We start from the raw sequence: 18,046 nt of genomic DNA, 5'->3' as shown, positions 1-18,046 counted from the left end.
CGACTTGACCAGAACCAGGATCTTGTAATCTCATCTTTTCGTCACTAGTAAGTTGACTTGATCAGGTCCAGGATCTTGTTATCTCATCTTCTGGTCACTAGGAAGTCGACTTGATCAGGTCCAGGATCTTGTTATCTCATCTTTTTGTCACTAGTAAGTTGACTTGATCAGGTCCAGGATCTTGTTATCTCATCTTCTGGTCACAAGGAAGTCGACTTGACCATATCCAGGATCTTGTTATCTCATCTTTTCACCACTAGGAAGTCGGCTTACCGGGATAATTATCTCGACTTTTTTACAGATTACGGTGGCACTTTTAAGCTTCCGTAGGTTATACCAGATAGCCAACAACATTATCATGCTCTATCCACGTGGCTCTTTCACAACCTCCACACTCTGTGGGCGGGTCAAAAGTCCGGTCGCATGGAAATTCACTGAGTCGATAATCTTGACCGAATGGAAAACATTACGACCGAATGGGCTCATTGTATGATTGGCTAAGACGCTCGATCGTGCAGATTTAGCCCGGTCGACCAAGAAAAATCCCACTCGACCGGGCCCACTCAAAATACTGATAGATATGGCTATACGAACGATTTCAAGACTTTCCAATGCACACCTGGTTAACACAAGGGGTATAATATTTGTCTTAACAATATTGTTTCATAACAGAGGCCCCCAAAGGTCATAATAATAGTGAGCAGGTCCGTTTACTTCCAGTCACTTCATTGATGTGCATTGATTGTGGGTGGTTGTGAGCTGGTCTATATATATAATATATAGCCACGTGCCAAGACTCGGTAAGATAATTGACTTATTGTCAGCATTATGTCAACATGACGATTCAAATTATCTCGCCAAGACAACTTACAAAAAAAGTCAACATGGCAAGACAAGTTATCATTCCAAGTCGACACACCAAAAAAATGGATGTCGCCTTGGCGAAAAAAGTATCACCCTAAGTCAACTCAAACAAATGGATGTCGTCATGGCAGGATAATGTGTTGCGTCAAGTTGACTTAACAAGCAATGTAAGTCAACATGTTTAGATAAAGGATCATACCAAGCAAGAGTAACCTTAGTTTTAATGTAACATTGACCAAAAGTAACCTTAATGTTATTTGACAACACAGAATATAATTATATTCTACTTTTGATATTAATGTTTTCAATCTTTACCCCTCTATCAGGGGCTAATTTATAGTTTAATCTTGTTGGATATCCATATTTGTTATGTCGACATCCCCTTTTTGGCGAAGTCAACTTGACGTGATAACATATCTTACAATCTCGACATCCATTTTTACTAAGTCGACTTCGCATGTTAATTTATTTTATCATTATCTACATACCCTTTTGTTAAGCAAATAATTGGTGTGATGATTTATCTTACCATGTCAACATTCACATCCATTTTGGCGGGTTGATTTAAATATTGCAATGGCAACATGGATTTTAACTAAGTTGACTTGGCGCGATAATTTATCTTGACATGTTAATATAATGCTGATAAGAAGTCGACATGGCAAGATGATTACCATGCCAAGTCGTGGCACTTAGACGCTTCCGTAGAACTTGCATTTTGCAAACTCCATGTTGATATAGATAAGGCCTAAAAAATGTTCGATTGGCGTAAAAATGTTTGATTGGCGTAAACCGATCTACCCTAAAATTAGGACTTTTTTGGCAAATAAACACCAATAAAATTATAAATATAAAAAAGGAAATAAAAAAATCAATCTAAAAATGAAGAAGAAAAAAGATCCAACTCAATTATCCAAAGCAATTTACAGCTTTATAAGTTGCATTTTTAACTTCTTAGCACAAAGAATGTCCTTGAATATACTAAAAAAGAAAGAAGAAAAAAAATCCTACCGACCTATCCTAATTTTGTTTTGTTTTTTTTTTCTTCTAATGTTACGCCAATCAAACAATTTTATTTAGACCTTAGGTGGTACTACACCCCTGATACATTTTGTGACTAATTTTGCATTTTTCTCAAAAAATAACTACACACTGGAAACTAAAGTTATGTATCAGGGGCAAGGAATCCAATTACTTCACTGAAATTTTAGTGATTCAAGACAAGTGGTTCATTATAATGTGTTAAGAAATGTGATACATTTTAGCGGTACCTCTTTTCTTATCATAAATAATCTACCGCTTGTCTTTAGTCACTGAAATTCCAGTGTAGTAACTGGATTCCTTGCCCCTATAAAATACATAAGTTTTGTTACCAATGTGTTATTAATTTTTGAGAAAAATGCAAAAATAGTCACAAATTTATCAAGGGGTGTAGTATCAACTTAACATAATACCTGTGGTACAAGTTTCAAGTAGCTGTGTTTCACTGTCTTCACACGTCAATCGTCCAGTACAGTCAAATGCTTGATGCCAAGTATCGTGCGCATCAGCAGGCCACCTTTCATTAGAACATTGTATAGCTTGAATAAAGAATAAGACATAATAATGTCACTTGTGCACTTTAACATTTTGAATGTAAAAAATAAGATTTGGTATTTTGTACGTTGTCAAAATAAATGCAATAGGATAAATCTTCGAAAAATCTCCAAAATTGGGAAATTTGATATTTTAATGAAAATATTTAAAAACCACAACTAAAAATGGAAATTGGATCTTTCGAATTTTTTGTTTGATATGAAAATCACTTAATACCCTTTATTAAAGTGGTACATTAAACTTAGATCTATTTTGGTAAACATGGATACTTGGTATTAATATTTGCTGAATTTTGCTTACAAACGATCAAGCTTCTTAAGGGCACAGTCAAATGCATGTGAGTAATCTAATATGAACAAGAAATGTCTTTAAAGGGCAGTTCTATTGCTCGGACAACATCATATCATTGGCAAGCTAATATTATGAGGACAATGAAAATGACTCCTTTCTTGAGAAAATAAGACGTTTAAAATTGATATTCCGCAAAAACCAACTTAAGCGGTGAGTTCCTTCGAACGAGACAGATTTGGCCTAGAAAAACGGTGATGTCATGAAATGAGATGTGCCCGCTGTGAGAAAATGGACTATAAGGCTGCGTTCACATAGAAGTATACTATTCGGGTATATACGGTGCACGTTTTGCAGGTTCACGCGTATAGCTTAAATCGAGCAAGGCAATTTCATAGTACCGGGTCACATAAGGCTACGATCGCATAGAAGTATACTATTCGGTATACGATGCACGTTTTGCAGGTGGACGCGTATAGCTTAAATCGAGCAAGGTAATTTCATAGTACCGGGTCACATAAGAGCTATTCGAAAAGGCCGTATACCTGCGTTTAGTATAGTATAGTGGGAATCGCGCGTGTTCGATTTTAGTGCAGCGTATACCGTCCAAATTTTAAAAACCTAAACCATATGTGGGTAAATTCATTTTTTTAATAGATGCACTATCTAATTCCGCACATTATGACACCTCATTGAATGCAATGTGACCTCAAGAAGTAAAGTTACAAGCATTTGATAAGACGAAGAAAATGGGTAAACTGACATACTCGCTGTTCGCTATACGAAATACGCTCATTCGATCAGGCTGAGTTCACATAGTATACCGGGATAGTCATAGGGCCTGCACTTTGGCTCGTTTTTTTGCAGGTTTACATGGTCCAATAATCACAAAATGACTGACATGTGGTAACAAAGGAAGCAGTCACTGCAATTTGATTATGTCCCATATGATTGGCCATTCAAGACACCCTGTGAATATACTATAGCGGCCTTTTCAAAATATAATACCTGTTTGCTTGACTGCATTGACAATACCCGGGAACAATACACACAGTATATATGCATTGGACAAACTTTTTACAATAAGCATGATAAGTGATAATGTGACCTCCAGATTTATACATCGTTCGTCTCGCACACTGACAACATTTGATTGAATGGACTGTCGGCTACTGGGCCGTGATTACGGTGAAGGACACCGGTTCAAATCCTTTGTTTGGAGCCAATCGATAAAAGCATGCAGGGCCTCTATACCCATGTACAGTTTATCCCTACATAACCTATGTCTTGAATACGCTGGCAAAGTTATGTAATAATCGGATTAATACTATATAGCAGTAGGTAAAAACAAGTTTGGAATAATCCGCGCTATACGCCGTAGAAGTGACGTCATAATCGGATTAACTACCATAGCAATAGATGAATACAATTTTTGAATATACCGCGCTGCACTGCAGTAGGTTGCACTCATCACCTGTCTTCAATCATATAATAGATTGAATACAATACCGCTCTTTTCAAATAGACTAATCTTACAGGTGCAATCTATGGTTCAATGCATCGGTACCGCATGAACGTTGTAGTGCGGGGCGATATAGCCAAAATTGTATTCATCTATTGCTATGGTAGTTAATCCGATTAACTACGTCACTTCTACGGCGTATAAAGTCCCATTCAGTGATCCCAGCGAAAGTGAAAAAAAAAAAAATCAAATCGTTACGTTTATAGATTTTTTTAATGAAAAACAAATGGCAAAAAAACAAAACAGGAAAACGACAGTATTGACGAAGTTGAAGCCCATTCAAATACATGTAGCTAATTTATATACTGTCAGTACCGGTATATAAATTACAGACTCACGTAAATGCATTATTTTTTGTCTTAGACACACGGCTTTCGGCTGAACCACTGCACTAGCAAGCTATGTTAGCACATCTGACAATGACGAAAGGTACAAAATCAGCCATAGGCCTTTAGATAGCAGAAGACACCAAAGTGGTGTTTTATGACCTTTGACATTCTTTTGTGGCGAGTGACATGGTCTTTCAATTCACGCCGAGTGTCCTTGACAGGTTTGACTATGCTTCAGTGGTCATGAAAGAATTCAAAAGATAACCTCTGCCCCAATAATCCCAAGCAATTGTCTGAAACTGCTCCTCGGATCATAAGAACTCAGTCCTCAAATGATAGTCATAATAATGTCCAAAATATAAAAATTACTGACTATCATTGAAGACTGAGTTCCGCAATCTAGTATCAAAAATCTGAATTTTGATGATTTTTACGATCGTCGGGATGAAAAAAAAATCAAAAAATCACTGAATGGGCCTTTAGTTCCCTCCTCTCCTTACCCTGGCAATATAAATCAAAGAAAAAAAAAAAAAAAAAAAAACAAGAAAAGAAAAAAAAAAAAGACAAAGAAAATTAACCAAATTAAGGGATCTGGAATGAGCGTTTTGAGCGTTTCGATAGTATTTTTGTGGGACATGAGAGCACATCAGACATATCGAATTGCATTCTGAATACGAAGAATGTCTTTCTGATATCAAATAAATTTCATTGTTTGAAATTCACGATATAATACAAATTTTATGACAAATTATTAAAATTTGATATTTTTCACATTTTTGATATATAACAGTAAATATCATAAATCTAATGTTATATTCTTAAACAGTCCTTGGCATACCATACATGTATAGGCCTATGTATAGTAAATTTGTCTGATTTATCTGTTTTGTGCTGTTTAAGCAAATAGTTAAACATAATTTCCATAAAATGTAAGCTTTTACTGTCAGATATGTCCCCTTTTAATTTTGAGCAGAACAAGTGAGGTAAAGCAAAGAAAATGGGAATTTACTACTACTAGCGCCAATGAATGTTATACGATTGTAAAACGGTACGATCCTCTGGGGGTGTGTGGGTGTGTGTGTGTGTGTGTCCTGCGCGCGTATTTTTTTCTGCAACTATAACGGGACGCAATACGATACCGGTATGTTATAAGAATCAAACTTACAAGAAAGATGGCTCTTGTCAAATCCTACAATTCTGGCAGAGAAATATGCATATTTGCATTAAATTTTTAATTAATTGACATAATTGATTAATTAATAAATATTTTATTTAATGATTTACCATAATTCCAAATATGTCAAACAATATGTCAAATTAAAGCTAATGAAATGCTTTATAAATTGGTCACAGCGCATTTTGAAGAATGCATTTATGAGTTAGTACTTTAGTTACATGATTTTTGCTATACACGCATAGGAGCTGTACTTTTAAAATCCGCGCCTAATCAATAATAATAGTCTTTCACTCCATTGTCAAAGTACTGTGCTCCCTGTAGCATTATGGAGTGACCAGGTCCTAGAGTGTGATGGTTTTGTAGCAGATGACAGTGCTCATACAAGCCTGTCAAGGTCAGTTAGTAGCCACTTGCTGAATGGATGGCCATTATCAACTATCAAAGAGATGCCTTGTGCAGCTGCCAATCACAGTAGAGGTGTGATAACATTTTGTTAAAAACCCAAATGTGATATAAGGACAATGCTGTGCATGTTGGTACTTAATTGTTTGGATTCTTACGTTGAAATTCCCTTTTATTAGTATTTTTATGTGTAGTGTATAGTGGTCATAAATTATATAGCTTTTAAATTTTGGGCATTTTTGCTCTGTTGCACTGTACCATTATGGAATTTGAGTAAATCAATTACCAACACAAGCAGGTATACAGTGTATTATTTTATTTTTATTTCGTATCTCAGGAGCACAGCTCACTTGGTAAGGCATCAGAATTTGGTACACTAGCGCTTCGAACTTTAAATCGGAAGGTGGTGAGTTCGAGCCTCATCACGGTCACATTAATTTTATAAACCAAATATTGTTCGAACTTTTCATATTTGTTTTTCTTTTATTGTTTCTTTTCTTTGTCTTTTTTTTTTTTCTTGTTTTCTTTTTTTTTTTTTTTTTTTCTTTGATTCATATTGCCAGTGTAAGGAGAGGAGGAACTAACGGCCCATTCAGTGATTTTTTTCATCCGGACGATCGTAAAAATCATCAAAATTCAGATTTTGTACAAGACTGCAGGAACTCAGTCTTCAATGATATAGTCAGTAATAATCTTTTGGTCATTATATGACTATCATCATTTGACGACTGAGTTCTTATGATACATCATCCGAAGAGCAGTTTCAGACAATTGAATATATGAATACAAAAGCCACCTAAGTCCATACTTTGGCCAAATTGAGTTAAGCATGGGAAATTGTTGCTATACATAGGCCTGTCATATGCATGAAAGAACAACTCAAATTCATTATCTGTGTCTATTGGGCATGTGAAAAATAGCATGTATGAATGAATCATCCAATTCCATGATTTGTGTCTTGTAACACATTGATTGAAATCCAGTATGTATAAAAGTCCACTTGTAACACATTCATTGCTAGAGAATGACTTTTGAACAAAAATGGGTTTAATAAAGGAAAGTGTGTGGTTTATATTACATGGCAGAATGCTTATCAACATCATACATACCTGTGTGCTTTATTTTGTATTATCTTACTAGTGGTAATCTCATTCTAACATTGTTGTCTTTGTATATGATTCAAAAACCACCTAAGTCCAAAATTTAAAATGAACCCCACGAAGTCCCTGAAATGCTAATCGTCATACCTAATACAGGTTAATCCACTCATTTGCACGTAAAACTTACCATATTGACCAGGTAAATCTAACTGAAGGAATTAAAATGATACACGGGTTTTTCTCTCAAAATAACTTCGCATGGACTTAGGTGGCTTTTGTATTCATGTATTCAATTGCTTGGGATTGTTGGGGCAGAGGTTATCTTTTGAATTCTTTCATGACCACTGAAGCAGAGTTAAACCTGTCAAGGACACTCGGCGTGAATTGAACTGATCATGTCACTCGCCACAAAAGGAATGTCAAAGGTCATAAAACATCAACTTGGTGTCTTCTGCTAGTGGTTCAGCCCTAAGCCGTGTAGGCCTATTTAAGACAAACATAATGCATTTACGTGAATCTGTAATTTATGCTGACAGTATATATAAATTAGCTACATGTAATTGAATGGGGCTTCAACTTCGTCAATACTGCCGTTTTCTTGGGTTTTTTGCCCATTGTTTTCATTAAATTTTTTTATAAAAGTAACAATTTGATTTCTTTTTTCACTTTCGCTGGGATCACTGAATGGGGCTTTGCAACGCGATATATTCAAAACTTGTATTCACCTACTGTTATAGCATTAATCCGATTATTACACAACCTCGCCAGCGTATTCAAGACATCCAATGCAAATAATCACCTAGATTATGACGTATCATACCATAAATATGGCGGAGTACTCAAATTCATTCAACAAAAGCATGATTACAAGCTATTGCAATCTACCGCGACAGCTCGTCTCACACACATAACAAATGCACTATACGATCAAATAGGTTGACGACAACGTTTGATTGAATGCACTGCATTGCGCCATGATTACGGTGAAGGACACCGGTTCAATTCCTTTGTATGGAGCCAATCAATAATTTCACGCACATCCTCTATTATTGCCCAATTATTTCCCGGGATGATTGCACACTGTAAAAGAGCTATTGTTATAATGTTTGATGAAATCGTGTTTAACTACCGTATTTGCTTAAGAACGGCACAATACAGATAAAGCAGGCAGATTTACTACATGTGGTACATGTATATGGTCAATTCCAGCCAAAGCGGGCCAAAATTCTCTCTGGGGGCAATATTGAAAATGTTTTCCTTTTCAATTCTAGACTTATCAAATGAGACGATCATGTCTAGTGAATCATCAGGTAGAAGTGCCATCGGATTGAAAAATAACTTTTCTTGCTAGACCAAATAAAGTGTTAAATGCGCATATGCATGTTACCCACGAATTCAAGCATTTTTCACCTGTTGTACGCCATAAAATTTCACTTTCTTTAATATCTTTCAATATTTTATGTGTGACTCATATACACTAGAAATCGGTGAAGACTTTGAACGTAAAATAGAATTTTATTACATATATCTACAAAGAAATATTTTGGTTATTACAAATTTTAAGAAAGAACCAGGTGTACAGTTAAGATTGTGTCAATTCTTCTAACTCTTTCCAAAGTGGCTGTCATTTAACATTACTGTATTATTTCGAAAGATTAGAATAAATGCTTCATATAAATATAAAGTTAGATTTTGTATCTCGTCGCAGGATGAGGATCTCGGATGGATTCGTGGGTAACAGCGTCTGGAAAATAGCAATTCCTATTAATTTTTTTTAAATAAAAATAAAAATACTTTTCCGTATGTCAATAATTCAGGCTGCAATGGCACTAAAATGAATTTTAATCAAAATACAGACTACATGGAATATTTAGAATGGATCATTATGGCATTTTAGGTATAAAAATTTTGAGAATAATGAAGTTTCCAAATTTAAATAGACAGAGCAAACAGTTTTATATTATTATTTTAGTAAAGTCATTCCATATTTTCATGCAGCAATATTCTATTAACTCGTGTTTGACAGTTCCTATGAACTAAAACACTATCAATACATTGTTAACTATAATTTAAGTAGGGATTCGGGGTAACCAAAATGTTCGTGGGTAACACATATTTGAAGGTATGTATTGGTAAGCGGCAAAATAGAAAATATTACAGAAGGTTGGAAACCACCATGCGGTTATTCCTCCATTGTGTTTCAATGATTCCTGGTTCTCTAACCAATTGCATTTACCCAAAAAATGGTAATTTAGGATAATCAATCAAAACTTCATGATGCAGCTTCAGTATACCTTCAAGAGGACGCTATTAAACAGGACTGTTTTGGAACCTATTTCGCATGTTTTCAAAATGTTAAGATGCATAAGAAACATATAATTTACGAGTAAATCCTTGGATTCGTGGGTAACGCCGAATTCGTGGGTAAAGCTATAAGTACAATAGTACCGTTTGGGGTTTGCGTTTCTTAGGTGTATAAACTGTAAGTACTGTCAAAATTATAGCATACCCATGGCTTGAATATGTGCTGATTTAAACTTAAAATAAACAATCTCCTTATTTTTCAAGGTTAGCATCTATTCGGGATTCGTGGGTAACAAAAGTTTAAACCGTCGTAGATTCTTTTTTAAAGCGGTGAACGTATTTTTACGATTTACAATTTTAAGCGCTTGTCAAACTAAATTCAGTGTCCAAAGTCATTAAATGTTAATTTAAGTTATGGCAATTATATTTGCTGGACTCGTGGGTAACAGTTGATACGTGGGTAACGTCAAATTTGATTTTATGGAATTTTATGGGTAAAACGTATTTGCATAAAATAATCACTTGGACCTCAGAATTATAGAACGAAACTTCGTTTCATGATATAGTCATTTATGGCATATTCACTTAACATTTTTCAGAACGATCATTTTATTTTTGATACGCGGGTAACAAAATTATTAGCCAAATTGACTTAATGGCCTCTAGAGTCCACAAACTTTGGTGGAATTCAATCGTTTTACACATGATGAGAGATCATGCAAACGTCTTTCTAACGGTAATAATTTCATTTTGATTGAAGGACATTCAATGAAATATATGGTGCTTTATCTTTGAATTCGTGGGTAACGCCACTTCATTTAAGCTATCATAACTTGTCCCCTGGTATGACTTGCTAGTAAAGGCCTATATGCACAAAGAGAGCACATTGGACGTGACATGATATGCTCCATCAATGACGTGATTTCCTTTATTAATGACATTTTAAAGTGGAAAGTTAACATAGAGAGAATTTTGTCCCGTTTTCGCTGGAATTGACCATATACATATAGGGAATGTGTGTGAGTCGAGTATTACCTAATTATAATAGGGGCGTATCCAAAAATGAATTCACGCCCCTTTCAAATGTCGAGCCAAGGTGCAGGCCCTATGATACTCCTATATGAACTCAGCCTGATCGAATGAGCGTATTTCGTATAGCGAATACCGTATACCGTATACTTCTATGTGAACTCAGCCTAAACGCGCTCAATGGACAGAACGTATACTGTTGTTGTTCACAGAAAAAAATCCAAATTAAGTATTACAAATTTAATGGTTTTTAAACATATGGATAAAATCAGCCGCTTTTTTTTTTTTTAGATAATTGTGATATTACAATTCATAATGTATATCAATATCATGAGAAATATTAGGCCTAACAAATAAATACATAATTTGAGCTTAGAATTTCATCTGAGACTAGCATATAAACCGTGTTAAGTCCACAAATTCATGTATCTGATTTCCCTGTATATTGCAATGCTATAGTTTCAATTGGATGAAATATTACAAAGGAAACGCATAGTAACAATACTGTGTGGCTTTGTTCCCGAAATGGGAACAATAGTGTGTAAATTGTTATGCAGCATTGTTATGGTAAATTATAGTACAACTCATTTTTGTTAATGTCAAACTTGTCAAAGTGATTGTGATTGTGATTGTATGATGAGAGCACGATAAAGTGCCCGCTTCATTTACCTACGTCATCAGCCAAACGGGGGGAGAACACGTACGCTTCAAACGGGGAAGAACACGTACGAGGCTGAAACTTTACCCACACAATATCTCCTTTTTCAGGAGAAATACGCACAAAAAAATTGCAACAAGTGTCAACTTGTAATGTCATAATTATTCTCTTCGAATAGAGATAAACTTGTTTTGCAATAGACCTGCCCTGTAAATAAATAAATTGGCAACATGGGAAACGTAGCCCCCTCCCTCCCAAGATTTGTATACCCATACAAAACCTACACACTTAAAAAATTCAACTTATATCCCTTTTTGTCCTGTAAACGGAACTATCTCCCAAACAACCATTTTCCCGACTCATGGTTCTAATAGGAACCAAAAAAGTTCTTTCAGCTTTTTTGGTTCTTTATAGAACAATTTTTATGGTTTTAGAACTTTGAAAGAACAATTTCAATATAAAGGACGAAATAGGTTCTAAGTCGAATACTTTTATTTTAAGAGTGTAGGACTATATAATGTTTGTGAAAATAAACTCTTTTGCAGATTCGATCGGTTTACAAAGATATCGTCCATTTTACATTCCGGCTGTCATCAGCCAGACATTTAAAACACAGTTTTATGCGTTATTCACAAATTCAATGTTTGAATCAACTTAAATCTTGGAAATAACCCTTTTCTTTTATGGATATAGGTACTGAGTCATACACTGTTTCTTTAACAATGGAAGTCTAACAGCTTATGGCACATATGAACATGAAAAAAGGCAAGCCATAAAATGAACACCCATTGTTTTCAAATCTGTATACTATTCCAATGAAAATTTGAGGTTAAAACTGTTCGAGGAAGATAGTATTTAGAAAACAGGGTGCAGAAGATGACCTTTAACCCTCATAAGAGTTCTATGACTATGTACCCCGGAACGTGTACATGTAATGCCTTGCAGAAAACTTACCTTTAGTGCTAACATCTTCATTACCCCAATTGACTGTTTCATTCTCGGATATATAACCACCACAGCTGACAGTCTGAAGAACTTCGTCATTGGCATAATTATAAGTAAAACACGCTGAACAGGTTAAGATAAACGAAAACAAAAATTGCTTTTATCATGTTTATCGTGAAATCATCTATGTTGCCTTTCGTTCACAGAAATTATGAACCGAGCTCAGTTATTGAACTACACAGTAAATATGGTAAAATTATGTAGATTTTCCAATCAAATCGCAATGAACAATTTTTTATACAATTAATGGGTCGGACTGTTCTTTCAATGGCAAAAACAGAATCCTTAATATTGCTTAGATTTGACAAATTTTGAAATTTGTGCCCGCGAAAGCGGCCATTTTTGTTTTATGCAAATTAACAATTTCCCAGTGTACCTTCTTATCAATTTTTGATAAGTTGTTGGAGATACCTTTTAGAGATTAAGTGGTCAATTGTCAAAATTCAATAAGTATCTGATAGTTAATGCAGTGCTCAACCCTATCATTTACTTAGTTATGTTTGGTTTGGGCATTAAAACGGCCAAACAATTAAGTTTCCGACCGACGATATAGTTCTTCCAGGGACACCCTGTAGTTCGCAGGTTGCCCTCATGACCGTGTATGTTTGCAATTATAGATTAAATGCAATACCGCTCTTTTCAAAGACACTAATCTTACAGGTGTGATTGATCAGCATGATATGGATATTCAAAGATATATAGTATGCACCCATTGCTATGGTAATTAATCCGGTTACCTAACTAATTCGCCGTTGAAGTGGTGATGTAGCAGGATTAACTATCATAGCAATGGGTTTAAACAATATTTGAATATATTTCACTTCACTAGTACGTTCATGTGGTACCCCAGCATTGAATCACATATGTCAAAGAACAGGAATAAAAGCTACAATCAAAGAAATAAATAGTTGGCATACTTTGACAATATGATGTATCTTTGAAAAGAGCGGTATTTTGTTCAATCTATGATTGCGAACATACACAGGTGATGAGTGCAACCTACTCGTAGTGCAGGGCGATATATTCAAAATTTGGTAGTTAATCCTGTTACATCATCATAGGCGTCGTAATACAAGTACACAATCATTGGGCTATTTCATTTGAAATCCACACTCCCCCCGTGGAAGATTTTGGAAATATCTTCCACAGGGGGAGTATGAATTTCAAATGAATTGAACACATTAGTAGCTCCATTTGAAACTCTCTCTCCCTCAATCAGTGGAAGATTCAGGTTGAATCTTTCTCAGAGGGTGTATGAAATTTAAATGGAGCTGCATAATGTGTTCATTCCATTTGAAATTCATACTTCCTATGTGGAAGATATTTCTAAAATCTTCCACAGGGATAGTGTGGATTTTAAATGGAATAGCCCATTGTTACAAAAATGTTATTATCTTACAGCAGTTTCGTTCATCGGTTCGCTGCACTTCATTATCACAGTCAGCAACAAAATTGCATGTCTCAGAGGAATGCAAACATTGGTAGCCATTTAGGCACATGAACTCGTTGTCTGCGCATCGGATTTGTCGCTCTGTTTAAATATCAATTAAATACATATAAGAATTATTTGTCAGTCTGTTTATGGGCTGGGATATGAATGTTCAGGGCAGGTTTTTTTTTGTGGGAAGTGAGAGCACATCAATTCAATTCAATTCAATTCAATTCAATTCAAGAAACATTTATATATTTCACAACTTCAACAATATATAGTATAAATGACAAATGCCATAATTTTCAAACCAATTACATACAAAGCAAAGTAGTGAATCCGATCACAAGCCCACTGATGACAGTCGAATGTTTTTTGAAATTTGCGATGTAATACACATTTTATGGCAGATGTCTCCATTAACCGCGCGGGCGCGGGCTAAATATTCATTGTTGTGTGTCGGATGGTTGTCCAAAATATTTGTTAGATAGAAAATATGCTTTCAATGAGTTAAAGCCTTAATGTACGATCTTTTTAAATTTTTAGATTTTTCTTTTTTTCTTCTAAAATTATAATATGCAATCATTATGAAAGTTCCCAATACATTTGGACGCGAAAAACATTGGGAATTTGCAAAGAAACAACATCATAAACTTCACCTCTATCCCTCGAAACATCTCGCACTATTTGGATTAGGACAGCGGCCTCAGAGTTAGTCTCCTACGCGGCCAGTTTGGTTACGCTCCCTCCACATGTGGAGGAGCGTAACCAAGCTATTTTGTACGAGACTACGGTTTGCGATCGTGGCCGACATAAAGTCATAATCTAAAAAATTATGACTTTATGTCGGACCAACAGAAAATCGTCCCGTTTTACTACAAATAGGACGATATTTATGCAACATTGCTCTGTTATTAACAAATTATTTATTATTATTAACAAAACAGCTGTGCGGACAGACTGGTATTGTGATAACCAATGGCGTTCTCGTAAAAATATTATAACTTATTATTACTATAACTTGTTATGAATTTCCGTCTTATAAGATTAACAGTTATATATTAAAACATAATTTTGGTAAACTTTGTGAATAAAAACAAACAAAGAAAAAACAACTGATGCTATAATGTGTACCTCCGCACGTTGCCACAGACTCGTCAAGTGCGTTGTCGCAATCAGGAGATTTATCACACACATACGCTGGATCTATACATTGTCCGTTTCCACAGTCGAATTGAGTCTCAGTACACCCAACCGGAGCAGCTAAAACAAAAGAAATACAGTATGAAATACGGATGATAAATTCTGTAGCGCAAATAACATGAATAATACATTTCCCCTATGAAGCAATTAACATACCGACTTTTGCACATCATTTTGGTAGGACCTGAGAGCACATCAGACACACCAAATTGTAATCGCATTTTGAATACGCGGAATGTCCTTCTGATATCAAATAATTGAGATTTGTTTTAATTCGCGATATAATATGTGACCGTACACCACGAATGAGCCGTAAATGTCCTCAATTGTATTCTGAGTTACAGTGTAAAATGGGCATGAAGGTCATATTCATAGGTATTTCAATTTGGTGCTACGTGTATCTCATTAAATGAGGTACACGAAGCACCAAATTGAGGTATAGATGAATACGACCTTCATGCCCATTTTACACGGTAACTCAGAATACAATTGAGGACATTTACGGCTCATTCGTGGTGTACGGTCACATATAGGCCTAAATTTTATGGCAAATTATTGAAAACATAATAAGGACAGAATTTTAACTTCATTATTTGTTTTTGTCGAAAATTATCTCAAATCTCTTTCGTGAAGTGTTTTTTTTATAGCAAATCAGGACAACGGTTTAAGTTATATCTTGCGCTTGTAATTGTTACTCCGCTTTAAACGTTGTCCTGATTTGCTATGGTGCGAGAGGTTGCGGGTTAAACCCTGGTGGTGCCTAGTACGTTCTCGTGGAAAATTTGAGACTGCTAATTGTCTCATTGTGACCCGTACGAAACTCGGGGAGCTGATCCTGGTTGAGAAGGTTATTTTTGGAATGTCAATGTGCGCTCTTGAAGCTGCAAAATCCCTGTTGTTGTTAAATGGTTTATGGAATGAAATGGGGCCGTAGTGGCCAGCGACAACCTGTAAAGTGTGCTGAGGCTTGTGGATCAACGTCTAGGCGTTGCGCCTGTGCGTAGCGCACTATAAATCACTGCGTTAAAAAAAAAATACTCTACTATTTATGATTTTGTAAAAGTCTTATTTATATCTCAGCAATGGGACGTAAATCCGTAACCCGCTTTTCCTGGTAAGCTATCAGTAAGGTTAGGTCGACCTGCCATGATGAGCAGAAATACTGCAAAATACGCGCGTTTTACTATTTCCCATGTGACACGGGCAGTAGCGTAGCCAGCAGGGGGGGCAGAGTGCCCCCCCTGACAAAAAATGAAAGAAAAAAAAGTGCCCCTCTGACAAAAAATAAAAGGGAAAATCAGGAGGGCAAAGGACAAGAAAAGGGGCAAGGAGCCCTTTTCTACCGAAATTCAGCCCGAAAATACACAATTTTTCCGCGCTACGCGCACATATTGCAAGGTTTAAGCCCTTTCCATCCTGATAAAGGGCGAAAATAGTGTAAAATACCAACATCGTCCAAATAAAGCCTTTTGTCTCTATGTATTGTATGATGCAACAGTAATTTTTTCGTTCTGTGCCCCAAAATTTTTATTTTGCCCCCCCTGACCAAAAAAGCTGGCTACGCCCCTGGACACGGGGCCTATTTAGATATTTAGAAATGAGAAGTTTGGGTCGTATCCTAAAGGAATCTGTTAATACATGTTTCATGTTTAAAGATTAACGCTTACGTGCTGGTTTTAGGTTGCATGCAAAAGGTTCTGCTTCGTCGGAGCCATCCGCACAATCATTGTATCCATCACAAAGGAATATGTTCCATATGCAGTTTTTTTGCTCTAGCCCCAGTTGGCGTATAATTTTCAGTTGTTCCGCATATGAAAGCATCTTGACCAGCTGTACAATTCGCTATAAATACGAAAGAAAAAATGTAATTATTTTACACTCAAACAATAAAACATGAACATACTCCACGTAACAAAATAGGGAGAGAATAATTCCAGCAAACAGAATAACGAATAGTTTCGGGAACAAAAATAAATGAATAGGGATTCTATTCAAAAAAAAAAATAGTACGAAATTAGAGTGTGGGGTCTTTTGGAGATGGGATAAGGGTCACATACGATGGTAAACTTTAGACGGGGGAACAGCTTATTTATCCAAGGGACCATTAGATTTTAGATCCGTGTCTGACGACCGGCGCGCCGGTCGCCGCGGCGTCAGATTTGTATTCTCAGCCAGATATTGCCTTTTGGCAAATATTATAATATTTTCATACAAAACAGATTATAGTATTTCTTTACCATAAAATGTTAACTTTTACTGTCAGATATACCACCTTTTAATTTTGAGCCGAACAACAAAGGCAAAGCAAAGAATATTGGAATTTGCTACCAGCGCCGATGTCACCAATACGTATCATATCACTCCTTCGGTTGTGTTAAGGTACGATCCTTTGTTGTGTAGATCACCGTTCCGCACGCCATGTACGTGCTGTGTAATGAACAACGCGTATGCGTTCGACTAATATTTCCAACGACGGTTCCTGCGTTTTATTCAAAACTACAGCACCTAGGGTCTTGATTTTTGCAGGGTATATTGGTTTAATAAACTGAATTGGGTATGTTGGTTTAATAAACTGAATAAACAGAATTTTGAAAAATATTGAGGGCGGCCTCCTCAGCAAATGTTATAATATGGCTTTTACTGAGTATCCTGGTAGATATAGATGTACATAAACAAAATAACTACGTATAGTTATTTATACTCTTTTGAGTACGACAACTTACGACAATTCACTTCGTCACTATTATCCAGGCAATCAAACGTTCCGTCACACGTTTCAGACTTTTGGATACATCCTCCTCGTTCCACGCATTTAAATTCATTGTCTTTACAATCTATATATTTAATATTAAATGATAGCAAATTGCATTAATGTGAGGGAAGAAATCATGAGAATGGAATAACTACAATTCAGCAAGTGGGGTAAGTGTGTGGCGTTGTATGTAAGGTGTTACATAACCGTGGTATCTGGACTGAAGACTATTTTGGTAGGCTGATAATCGATCATCCTGAGAAGAAGTCTAGAGATCGCGCTTTTCATAATCTTCACTGACCCACAAGCTCATTCGCTGAACAGTTTGTAATGATAATGTAGATAAGTGTCATGATCTTAAGCTTTATTATCGCTACCACAGCCAGTT

General features: G+C 35.8%; 1 protein-coding gene across 1 annotated transcript in view; it reads right to left on the bottom strand.

Annotated features, from left to right (window-relative positions):
- LOC140150214 (uncharacterized) overlaps positions 1–17,740 on the bottom strand; it is a 38,050-nt gene extending 20,310 nt beyond the window's left edge. Inside the window, exons 1-6 of the mRNA XM_072172220.1 lie at positions 17,630–17,740; positions 16,574–16,748; positions 14,838–14,966; positions 13,674–13,805; positions 12,224–12,337; positions 2,319–2,444 (exon numbers count right to left, since the gene is read on the bottom strand). Of these exons, the coding sequence (XP_072028321.1) occupies positions 2,319–2,444; positions 12,224–12,337; positions 13,674–13,805; positions 14,838–14,966; positions 16,574–16,727 (655 nt within the window). The 5' untranslated portion in view covers positions 16,728–16,748; positions 17,630–17,740. The remainder of the gene's footprint in view (positions 1–2,318; positions 2,445–12,223; positions 12,338–13,673; positions 13,806–14,837; positions 14,967–16,573; positions 16,749–17,629) is intronic.
- Positions 17,741–18,046: the final 306 nt, after the last annotated feature.

This window comes from Amphiura filiformis, chromosome 4 (genome assembly GCF_039555335.1).
Source record: "Amphiura filiformis chromosome 4, Afil_fr2py, whole genome shotgun sequence".
NCBI lineage: Eukaryota > Metazoa > Echinodermata > Ophiuroidea > Amphilepidida > Amphiuridae > Amphiura > Amphiura filiformis.
The sequence above is the reverse complement of the archived record's forward strand: the minus strand, read 5'-3'. Positions and strand labels throughout refer to the sequence as shown.